This window comes from Fusarium poae, chromosome 4 (assembly GCF_019609905.1).
Source record: "Fusarium poae strain DAOMC 252244 chromosome 4, whole genome shotgun sequence".
Classification (NCBI taxonomy): Eukaryota; Fungi; Ascomycota; class Sordariomycetes; order Hypocreales; family Nectriaceae; genus Fusarium; species Fusarium poae.
The window spans coordinates 7,811,472-7,822,451 of NC_058402.1; the positions used below are offsets into that span (position 1 = coordinate 7,811,472).

General features: G+C 45.7%; 3 protein-coding genes across 3 annotated transcripts; 2 read left to right on the forward strand and 1 right to left on the reverse strand.

The window, feature by feature from the left end:
• Nucleotides 1–5,601: 5,601 nt before the first annotated feature.
• Nucleotides 5,602–6,555, forward strand: FPOAC1_012640 (uncharacterized protein; the record flags this gene model as incomplete). The annotated part of the gene is made up of 1 exon (XM_044856990.1): nucleotides 5,602–6,555. The coding sequence occupies one exon, from the start codon at nucleotides 5,602–5,604 to the stop codon at nucleotides 6,553–6,555; it is 954 nt and encodes a 317-aa protein (XP_044704303.1).
• Nucleotides 6,556–7,208: 653 nt separating this feature from the next.
• On the reverse strand, nucleotides 7,209–8,680 carry FPOAC1_012641 (uncharacterized protein; the record flags this gene model as incomplete). Its single annotated transcript, XM_044856991.1, has 2 exons — nucleotides 7,209–8,515; nucleotides 8,602–8,680. 2 exons carry the CDS (start codon nucleotides 8,678–8,680, stop codon nucleotides 7,209–7,211), a joined length of 1,386 nt encoding a protein of 461 aa, XP_044704304.1.
• Nucleotides 8,681–8,948: 268 nt separating this feature from the next.
• FPOAC1_012642 (uncharacterized protein) lies at nucleotides 8,949–9,968 on the forward strand (the record flags this gene model as incomplete). The annotated part of the gene is made up of 6 exons (XM_044856992.1): nucleotides 8,949–8,976; nucleotides 9,039–9,148; nucleotides 9,206–9,320; nucleotides 9,378–9,454; nucleotides 9,541–9,637; nucleotides 9,697–9,968. 6 exons carry the CDS (start codon nucleotides 8,949–8,951, stop codon nucleotides 9,966–9,968), a joined length of 699 nt encoding a protein of 232 aa, XP_044704305.1.
• Nucleotides 9,969–10,980: the final 1,012 nt, after the last annotated feature.

Here is a 10,980-nt window from a genome sequence, read left to right on the forward strand (position 1 = left end):
CAACGACGGGAGAACAACCAGTGCTTCCGTTGCGGTTCAGCCAACCACTACCTCCGCGACTGTCCCGAACCTGACACACGTCCAACCAGGCTCCGTCAAGCCACCTTCGCTTATAGCCCCAACCGCACCAGCCAGCCCCCGTCTCCACACTCGCCTACATCCAGCCGCGCCAGTTCCCGCCGATCTAGACACTCCCGAGGACGCCAGGAAAACGGGGTGAGCCTGTCTTAAGTCGGCGCCAGGCTCCCCTCCCCGCACCTACTGTACCGAAGATTAAACTGTCCGCCGCCTCCGTTCATGGAATCCCGATTGAGAACGAGAACAACCAACGTTCGAACCTGATGATACTGCCTGCCAGCCTCAATGTGGCCGGAAGAGAACCAATTCCGTCTTACGCTATGACCGATAGCGGAGCGGAAGGAAAAGGGTTTATCGACGAGAGCTGGGCTAAGTCCCAGAACCTGAAGTTTAGACCCCTGAAGAGAACCTTCGAGATTGAAGTGTTCGACGGGCGACCTGCCGAGAGCGGGAAGGTCGCCTACTACGTCCGCGCCGGACTCCGCATTGCCGATCACGAGCAGAAGAGCATGATCTTCTACGTGACCCAGCTAGCCAGCTACCCTATTGTCCTGGGAATGCCTTGGCTAAAGCAACACGACCCGCAGGTGGGCTTCGCGGCCCACACGTTCACATTTAACAGCCCGTACTGCCAGAAATTCTGCAACACCCCAACCAAGCCTACAAGGATTAAGGCTTTACAGACCGTCCCGAAGAAGTTCATGCGCCAGATGAAAGGGAGTATCCCACCAGCCTTGGAGGGAAAGGATATCCTCCCGGTTTCCCTGCGAACCGCCCGAATATACAGCCAGAAGGACCGTTACCGCCTCTTCACCGTCACCCTGAAGCAACTGGACTACCTGCTTAAGCCTGAGCCAGAGGCATTCGTGCTGCCGGAAGAACTTCGAGAGTTCCAGGACGTTTTCTCGCCTAAGGAGGCAGAGAAGCTACCACCGCACCGATCTGGAGACCACCACATCGAGCTAACCCCAGGAGGAAAACTGCCGTTTGGACCCTTGTATGGAATGTCCCGGAACGAACTGACAGCCCTACGAGAGTGGCTAGACGAGAATCTGCGTAAAGGATTCATCCGCCCAAGCTCGTCGCCTGTAGCCTCCCCGGTACTATTCGTCAAGAAACCCGGCGGTGGTCTACGCTTCTGCGTGGACTACCGAGCCCTGAATAATATTACGGTTAAGGACCGCTACCCGCTCCCCCCTGATCAAAGAATCCCTGAATAACCTGTCTGGTATGAAATACTTCTCCCGTATTGACATCGTATCGGCCTTCAATAATCTGCGTATCAAGGAAGGCCAGGAGTACCTGACAGCATTCCGCACCCGATTCGGATTATATGAGTCACTGGTTATGCCCTTCGGCCTAACAGGAGCCCCCGCGACCTTCCAGCGGTACATTAATGATGCGCTGAGGGAATACCTGGATATATTCTGCACTGCGTACCTGGACGATATCCTGATCTATAGCCGGACCCGAGAAGAACATGTCGAGCAATTAAAGATGGTGCTTGAAAAACTGAGAGCTGCCGGGTTATTCGCAAACCCAGCCAAATGCGAATTCATGGTTACGGAAACCAAGTTCCTAGGCCTTATCGTGGGACGAGACGGCATCCGAATGGACCCTGCAAAGATCGAAACTGTTAAGAACTGGCAAACCCCGACCTGCCTGACAGATGTACAAGCTTTCACAGGATTTGCGAACTTCTACAGGAGGTTCATCCGTGACTTCTCTAAGCTTACAGCCCCGTTGAACCACCTGACAAAGAAAGACGTACCGTTCGTCTGGGACGAAACCTGCGAAAAGGCTTTCCGAGACTTGAAGGGAGCCTTCACATCAGCACCGATCTTACGCCCCTTCGATTGGACGAAGGACGTAATCCTGGAGACAGACGCCTCTGACTATGTATCCGCCGGTGTGCTGTCGCAATACGACGATGACGGAAGGCTGCACCCGGTAGCCTTCTTCTCCAAGAAGCATACGTCCACGGAATGCAACTACGAGATCTACGATAAGGAACTCATGGCCATTATTCGCTGCTTCGAAGAATGGAGACCCGAACTGGAGGGGGCACCCTCACCGATAAAAGTGATCACGGATCACAAGAACCTGGAGTACTTTACGACGACGAAGTTACTTAACCGACGACAAGCCCGCTGGTCTGAGTTCCTGTCCCGATTTAATTTCCAGATCACATATCGACCTGGGAAACAGGGAGTTAAACCCGATGCCCTGACCAGGAGGTCAGAAGACCTCCCTAAAGAGGGGGGATGAGCGCTTAGCGCACCAAAGCCAGGTGGTACTAAAGAAAGAGAACTGGCAACTTCCGCCGCTACGAGTCCAGAGAGCCCGCATCCGCCACCCACTACAACAGAACCAACCCGCACCAACACCCGAGGAGCCGTCACTCTCAATAGAGCTACCAGAAGAGATCGACCGCTTGCTGAACGAAGGATACCAGACCGATGAAGACCTGCAGTCGATACTACAAGCCCTCAGGACCGACGCACCGCGACACCCGAAGATTACGCTTGCAGAGTGCAAGATCGTCCAGGAACGACTGTTGTACCGGGACCGCATCTATATCCCGAGCCACGACGCCCTCAAGACCGCCCTGCTGAAAGCCTGCCACGAACACCCTATAGCAGGACACCCAGGTCGTGCCCGCACTTATGACCTGCTTTCCCGGGATTACTACTGGCCCGGAATGTTGGCCTACATCGAACAATGGGTTAAGAACTGCCATACGTGTCGAAGAGCCAACCCAGCCCGAGAAGCGAAGCAAGGTGTGCTGAAACCCTTGCCTATCCCCGAACGAGCCTGGCAACATGTGTCAATGGATTTTATCACACATCTGCCGCCCAGCGAAGGAAATGACGCCATCCTGATTATAGCCTGCCGCCTGACCAAGATGAGACATATCATCGCATGCAAAGGAACCTGCGATGCCGAAGACGCAGCCCATTACTACCTGAAGGAAGTGTGGAAGCTACATGGGCTCCCACAGACTATAGTATCGGACCGGGGACCCCAGTTCGTAGCGGAGTTCTGGCAGAAGCTCACCAAACAACTGTCGATCAGCTCGCTACTATCCACCGCTTACCACCCTGAGACCGACGGACAGACTGAACGCCTGAACGCTGTGTTGGAACAGTACCTGCGAGCCTACGTGTCATACCTACAGGACGACTGGAACCGATGGCTCCCCCTGGCCGAGTTCGCAGCGAACTCCCTGAAATCCGAAACCACCGGCGTATCTCCGTTCTTTGCAAACTATGGATTCCACCCGCGAATGGGCTTTGAACCCACGATTACAGTCAGAGGAACCCCAGCCACTAGAGACGCAGAACAGTTCGCAAAGACGATGAACGACATCCTAGAGCACCTGAGATCAGAAAGCATTGCCGCACAAGCCCGTTACGAAGCCCAAGCGAACCGACACAGACGACCTGCCCGACGATACCAAGTAGGGGACTCCAGTGTGGCTAGACGCCAGGAATATCAAGACCCTTAGGCCACAGAAGAAACTAGACTGGAAGAACATCGGCCCGTTGAAGATCGGCAAGGTCATCTCCCCGTACGCCTATCGACTGGAACTGCCCGCCAGCATGAAGATACACCCCGTGTTTCACACGAGCCTGCTAAAGCCAGCTGCCACCAATCCGCTGCCCGGTCAGAACGTAGACCCGCCACCGCCAGTAGAAGCCGAAGGAGTGGAAGAGTGGGAGGTTGAAGACATTGTGGATTCCCGATGGGACAGACGAGGCCGAGGAGGCCGCCCCAGGCTGAAGTATACTGTGAAATGGGCCGGATATGCAGACCCAACAGAAGTCCCTGCTGCTTACGTGGAGAATGCTGCAGAGATCGTGGCGAACTTCCACAGGAGATACCCTGACAAGCCCGGACCACAGTAGCCCGTCTCGGCAGAGCTCGATGCTAAAGAGGGGGGCACTGTCACAGCTCGAAGTCAGACCAACCTACCCTAGAGCCACAAGTGGATCAGATCACGTGGCGATAGCGTTATCGCCGTAACCTTAGTTAGACCGCCAGTCAGATCCTGAACGTAGCTCCTTGAGCTACGTCTTGTTAATAGAGCCTGACCTGCCTGCAGTGCCTATCCGTAGCAATAGAACCTATTACGCCCGAAGCGTTCCCTGTCCACCCGTACCGCCGGACTCAGCCCGTGACAAATAAATTTTAATTTAATAAACTTTTTAATAATATTATTTTTATTAAATATCTTATAAATTATTAATAATTTATTTTTTTTATTAAAAATTATTTTAAAGATTAAAAAATAATTTTATTTAAAATATTTTACTTTTTAATATTTTTTTTTTTTAATAAATAATTATAAGATTATTTTTATTCTTTTTAATTTTATTAAAGGTTATTTATAATACTTTATTTATTTATATAAATTAAAGAATTATATATAGTTTCTCTTAAAATAAGGTTTTTAATATAAATATAATTAATAAAGTAATTACTTAAACTTTATAATATTAATAATAAATAAAAAAAGCTTCTATTAAACTATATAGATAGTAGTAACTTCTTCCTCTTTTAACCTTAATTAATTAGTAAGTTTATCTAAGATATCTACAGTTATTACTAAGATAAACTAAGTCAGTTAATCTTAATTTATACCTTATAGCACCTTACTAATTACTTTTATAGGTCTTATATAATATAATACTAGCTATCCTTAAACTAAGACCTATTAATTATAGTTACTTTCTTAATCTTAATATTACTTTTTAATATATTAAAGCTATATTTTTTTTAAATTTTATAAAAAGCCTTTAAAGCTTTTTTATTTTTATATAATAAAAATTTAAATTTTAATTTATTAATTTAATAATTAATTATATAATTAAAAATATTATAATTAAAAATAATAAAAATAATAATTTAATTATTATTTATATTAATAATATTTTAAATTTAAATATTAATAAAAATATTATATTAAAAATAAATAAAATTATTAAATAATTTTATTAAATATTTTTCTTTAAAAATAAAATTAATTATAAAAATTAAATTTTTATAAATAATTCTTTAATTTAATATATAATTAAAATTAATAAAAATTTTAAAATTTATTATTTTATATAATAATTTTATTAATATTAATATTAATAAAAAAATATTTAATAATTAATTTTTAAAAAATATAAAAGCTTTTATAATAATTAGTATAATTTTAATTTTATAAATTATAATATATACCTTTAGATTAAATTTATATTAATATTTAAGTTTAAAAACTATATTTTTTTATAAATTAATTTTATATATATACTTTAGGACTTATACCTTAAAAATCACTTAATAAAAGATAGGCTATAATATTAAGTATAACGATTCGGAACAAGTCGACGTTTCAATCGACTCCTATGAACAGGTATGATACCTATTGTGTTGTTCAGAAATAACACAGCATTAACTGATGTTTTTTAGGTCGACGAATCGAACCTCACCTCAACTGTAGGGACTTCTTCATCCGAACCGACCACGTCTAAAATGCCCTCATTTGAGGTTCAGCCAATTCCAGGCAAAGGAAAAGGTCTCATAGCTATTCGAAGAATCACCATGGGCACACGCATTCTGATCGAGAGCCCTCTCCTCCAATCAAACAATGCACCGCCAGCCTCACTCGAGCCTATTTTGGCGAGGAAACTAAAGGCCCTTACGAAGGAACAACAACGTCAGTTTCTGTCACTGCATAACAACTTTCCTGGAAAATATCCTTTCAGTGGCATCATGGAAACCAACGCGTTACCTTGTTGGAATGGAGAGGCTAGCGGCGGTGCCGTATACCCTATCATCTGCTTGATCAATCATAGCTGTAACGCCAACGCTCACAGTAGTTGGAACGAAGCTCTTGAGCAGCAAACGATCCACGCCACTCGAGACATAGCGCCTGGCGAAGAAATCACGATATCCTATGGTGATGCGGACCTGTTTGCGAGACGCAAAACATGGCTGAGGGAAAACTTCGGCTTCGACTGCAACTGCTCGGTCTGCCTTCTTCCACCTGCTGAACTGGAGAAGAGTGATAGACGACGGGAGCTGATTCAACAACTTGACACGAGAATTGGTGACCTGTTCTGCATGATGAGTAGACCTAATGTCAGCCTTGCGAATTGCCGTTTACTACTTCAAGTCTTGAAGGAGGAATTTGCAAACGGCACCACTCCGTTGCTAGCCAATGCCTATAATGACGCATTCCTCGTCGTCATTAGACATGGAGATGTTGCACGTGGAGCAATATTTGCAGAGAGAGCATACCAGATCAGAATCATCTGCTATGGGGGAGACCATCCGGAGACTCAAATGATACAGCGATTGGCTGAGGATCCAAAGATCGACAAAGGATTTGCGGCTTATTCCAAGCGGTGGACCACGGAGAAGGGAGAAATTCCACAAGAGTTGAAGGGGGACGAATTTGAGAAATGGCTATGGCGACAAGAGTAGATCTAGAATGTGCAGTAAGAGAGCTGCAAATACTTATTCTTAGATAATCAATTTAGAGTCGATCCTCTGTACACAATACACAGCAATCCGGTCGCTGTGAAAGGGTGACTGGGCCCAATAGCTGGCGTTACTTCTATGCGTCACATCAGAATCAACAGTGAGGAAGCGTCCCCACGATGATGTTAAATAGGCTTGAGTGATGGCGAGAATTGGATCCAGTGACATGGACATGTACATTGAAAAGTCGCCTACTAATGTTTAAAATGTCGTCTAGCCGTTTAATAGCATCTATCTGTAAGAAGTCGTAAGAAAGGCCGGTATACAGAATAATCGAAGTAGCAAGTCCAACATGTAAGCAATGTATTTCTCAAAATTAAACAATAATGCAGAACGGGAACTTCCGATATGAAGTTAAAGAGTATTCAGGTCAGATCCATACATCAAGTCCCCGAATATACAGCCCTCCCATCGCCACCTAGAGTTAACAAAAGAACAATGCTTCCTATCTGCCAGTACATTGATACCGTTGAATGAGTATTGTAGGAACTCAAAACTACAACTTGGCTGCTTTCCCACATAGAGAAACTTGTATGAGAGGTGAGTGTCGAATACTTACGGACGAGGGCCTCGATAAAGGCGGGTGGTTGATGAGACTAATGAGATACTAGAAAGGCCAAAGCAGCGAGTGCCATTGCATCAGTTCCAGTCTTCAGTGTTGGCTGTATCGCAGGGGCGAAGAAAGGCGAATGGTTGGTCGCAAAAGGTTTCTTGGTTCCAATGGGAGTGCCTCCATAATTCCAGTACGCATATGGGATCTTGTACGCAGCCCCGAGGGTTGAAAAATCCTCGCAGGCACGGGTAAATGCCATCTCTCCAACATTGGGGCCAAAGTAGTTTTTGAAGACTTTAGAAATAGGGGCAACGATGGCTTCGTCATTCGAGGTCAGAGGGGCCCGAACAGTGCAGTTGAAGACAGGATCTGTAGGCACGCCTTCGGAGTTGCACTCATGACGAAATTGCCTCTCAATTATGTCAAGGGCTTGTCGACGGATGCTAGGCTTGACCGTCTTTACGTCAAGCAGGATATCGGCATGGGCCACATAGTCGCCTCCAGGTTCTCCAGCATGAAATCCCCAACACGCCACGGTAACGTCTTCTTGTCTGCCGACCTCATTTTTGACTTTATCCTCAAGGCCCTGGATTATGCGCATGCTCAGTGGAATGGGATCGACGCATAGCTGTGGATTAATGCTGCCCTCGCAGGGTCCACCAATGACGCGGACGCGAACAGAATCAGCAGCAACCAAAACTGGTCCTGAGCGTATCGAAACTGTACCGGCAATAGAGGGCACAATGTGTTGGCCCAGCATGAGGTCCGGAACAGGAACGCGTTCGTAAAGGCCATCTTCAACCATTGCTTTTGCCCCGCCGGTCTCCTCTTCATCGGGCTGAAAGAGAATGAGTATAGTTCCATTCCACAGCTTGATTGAGGAGGAAAGGAGCTTAGCAGCCGCCAGAAGCGTTGCCATATTCATATCATGGCCACATGCATGCATGACGGGCCTTTCGTTGTTGTATCGATCAATCATACGCTTCTCGCTCCGATAGGGTAGATCTGTTTGTTCTTGAATGGGTAGAGCGTCCAATTCAGCTCTCATGAGGACCTTTTTACCTGCTCCATTACGGAGGACTTCTACCACACCATGACCACCGATACCAGTGTGAACCTCATACCCCATCGTGGTAAGATGCTGAGCTACCACGCGGGCGGTATTTGTCTCCATGCCTGAGATTTCGGGGTCTTGGTGAATATTACGGTAAAATTTCGCGTAGACATTGAGATCAGGCCGATGGGTTTCAACGATGGAACGAATCGTCTCCATATCCGGCATATTGCCGCTATCGCTTTGAAATGGACTTGGAGTATCTTCCATTGGGACTTGTGTGCTGCCTCTAAGAACTGGAAACTGATGCGTTAGCCGTCTTTCCAAGTGTATTGATTATCGGCAGTTTGGCAGGAAGAGGAGAAAATGAACGATGGCTTACGTTGTGTTGCGACAAATGCGAAGGCTAGAGAAGCTATCAGAATATGTATGGCAGCTTTACACGGAACTGTACGAAACATGATACGTTGTTTGTGTTCAGCAGACGGCGTTGTGAAGGGACTGGTGTGAGTCTTGTCAAAAGAGAGGGACATCAATAAATCTTGCCCTCTCTGAGATGTCAGGCTGCACTGAATCAGACACGCAGGAAGGCTACCGACTGAATGCCTGTTTCCAAGCCCCTCGCACCTTCCAAACTCTTCCGTATAACCCCGCCGAGCCAGCACTCAGACCCAAAAACACAGCACGTTACTACTCTTCGCCATTACAAACCACAATCCACCGCCAGAAATGACCTCCAAAAACGTTCTAATTATCGGTACCTAAATTCAGGCTATTCCCGCAAACCAACAACAGACTAATTAACATTTGGTGACGCAGGTGCGAACCGAGGCATTGGCCTCAACCTTTTGAAAGCCTTTCTGGCTCGGTCATGGAATGCCACCGCGACCATCAGGCCACAAAGCCGCAATGACCCAAGCATTTCTGATGTAAGCTCACCCCTCCTCATATCAAACATTTTCAGGACCTTGATTAATATCTCTTAGCTGAAAAAGACCGGTGCCAAGATTCTCGAGATAGACTATCTCGTTGAAGAGACTATCGAGAATGCTGCCAAAGCCTACGGCGATAAGCCACTTGATATCCTCATCAACGTGGGCGGTAATTTATACTCGCACGGTAGTGTTCAAACCTGCAGAGTCTGACGTATTCTTCCAGGTCTTCCTCCTCACCCAAAGCCATGGGTTGAGCAGTCCAGCGATCTAATGGTGGAAAGATTCCGTGTGATGGCCGTGGTAAGTGGTCCCCTAACAATGAGAGGTGTATCGGACACACTGATGGTCCCTTTTGTACCGTAAGTTGACTGAGTCTACGCTTATAGGGACCATTTCTAGCGATCAAACACTTCTTGCCAAGTCTAGAGAAGGCCAAAGAGCCCAAGGTCATAAATATCTCGTCATCCTTTGGTTCAATTTCAAGTAAGTACAATACCGGCACACATACGTAAACAAATACTAATCAGTGTCTTGACTTGAAGCAAACTCGTTTGGCACATGCATGGCTTATCGCACCGCCAAGGCTGCTCTGAACCAAGTGTCTGTGACCTTGGCTCGCGAGTGGAAGGATGAAGGTCGCAAGACAACTATCGTCTGCTTTGAGCCGGGGTTTTTATCGACACGATTAACAAATTGGGATGGTGAGGATGACATGGAAACATCTATTGCGGGCTTAATGAGCGTCATTGAATCGGTGACGCCGCAGGACAGCGGTGGTTTCATGAAGTGGGACGGCACTAAGATCCCATTCTGATCTTGCACTGACAGCCTATAGTGTTGCTGCTGTTTGTAGACTATAGCTCATCTAAGCCTCGAAAGAGAAAAGAGTCTTACCTGTTTTATTTGGTAACTATATGTACTAATCATGCTAGCTACGTATTGCAACAAGGAAAGAACGGTATTTGTTGTTCACGCTGGACTGTCTTGATTGATGGATTGAGAAGTAGCTGTGCGTTGAATACCCTACAGTGGTTATATCTGTACATAGATCGATAAAAGACAAGGAACCTAGTTATTTCCGTGATTATCCCCGGATAATCGATAAGGAATTCTCACGATGAGGCTTATCTCATGGAGCGATGCCGCACCATAAAAACGATCTTACCACTAAAGGAGTTAGACGCATTATCCCCAATCTATAATGATAATAACAAGTGGGGAAGTATCGCGTTGACTTGCCATCTTTCGGGTTTATTTATTGTCGAGTGCAATAGCCGGAGTCGGATAAGATATCCGAAATGCATCTCTCAATTTGTCATCTTCTCAAGCTCATCATTTCTGATCAGTGGTGAATACTCATATACTATTATTTTGCTGAAACATGTGTACATGTTGCCAATGGTAAGGAGAATACTACATAAAATGTTACCGGAAAAGTCACCCGAGCCTACCAGGGATGCATCTTGTCAAGACCAATCGGCCACGATAGAAGCACAATCAACACAAAACAATCATGATGCGACATCCGTCGACATAGAGTCAAGTCTTTCAGCGTGGATATGTGTCTTTGGAAGCTTTCTTTTTCTCATGCCCACCTTCGGTACGTCTATTATTTAGAGATGTCCGAGGCGTAAGTCCCGAAGTATACATAAAAAATCAACTCAATGATAAATACAGTTTTTGAACCTAGATGCTAAACTTAAAATCAACGTCATGTCAACGGCGACGAAGAAGCTGACTGAGACCTTGTGAATGATGTATCGACATTCCTTCCAACATGCAAGCAAAATACTGCTTTTGCCGTTAGTTGTCTCGTCATCTGATCA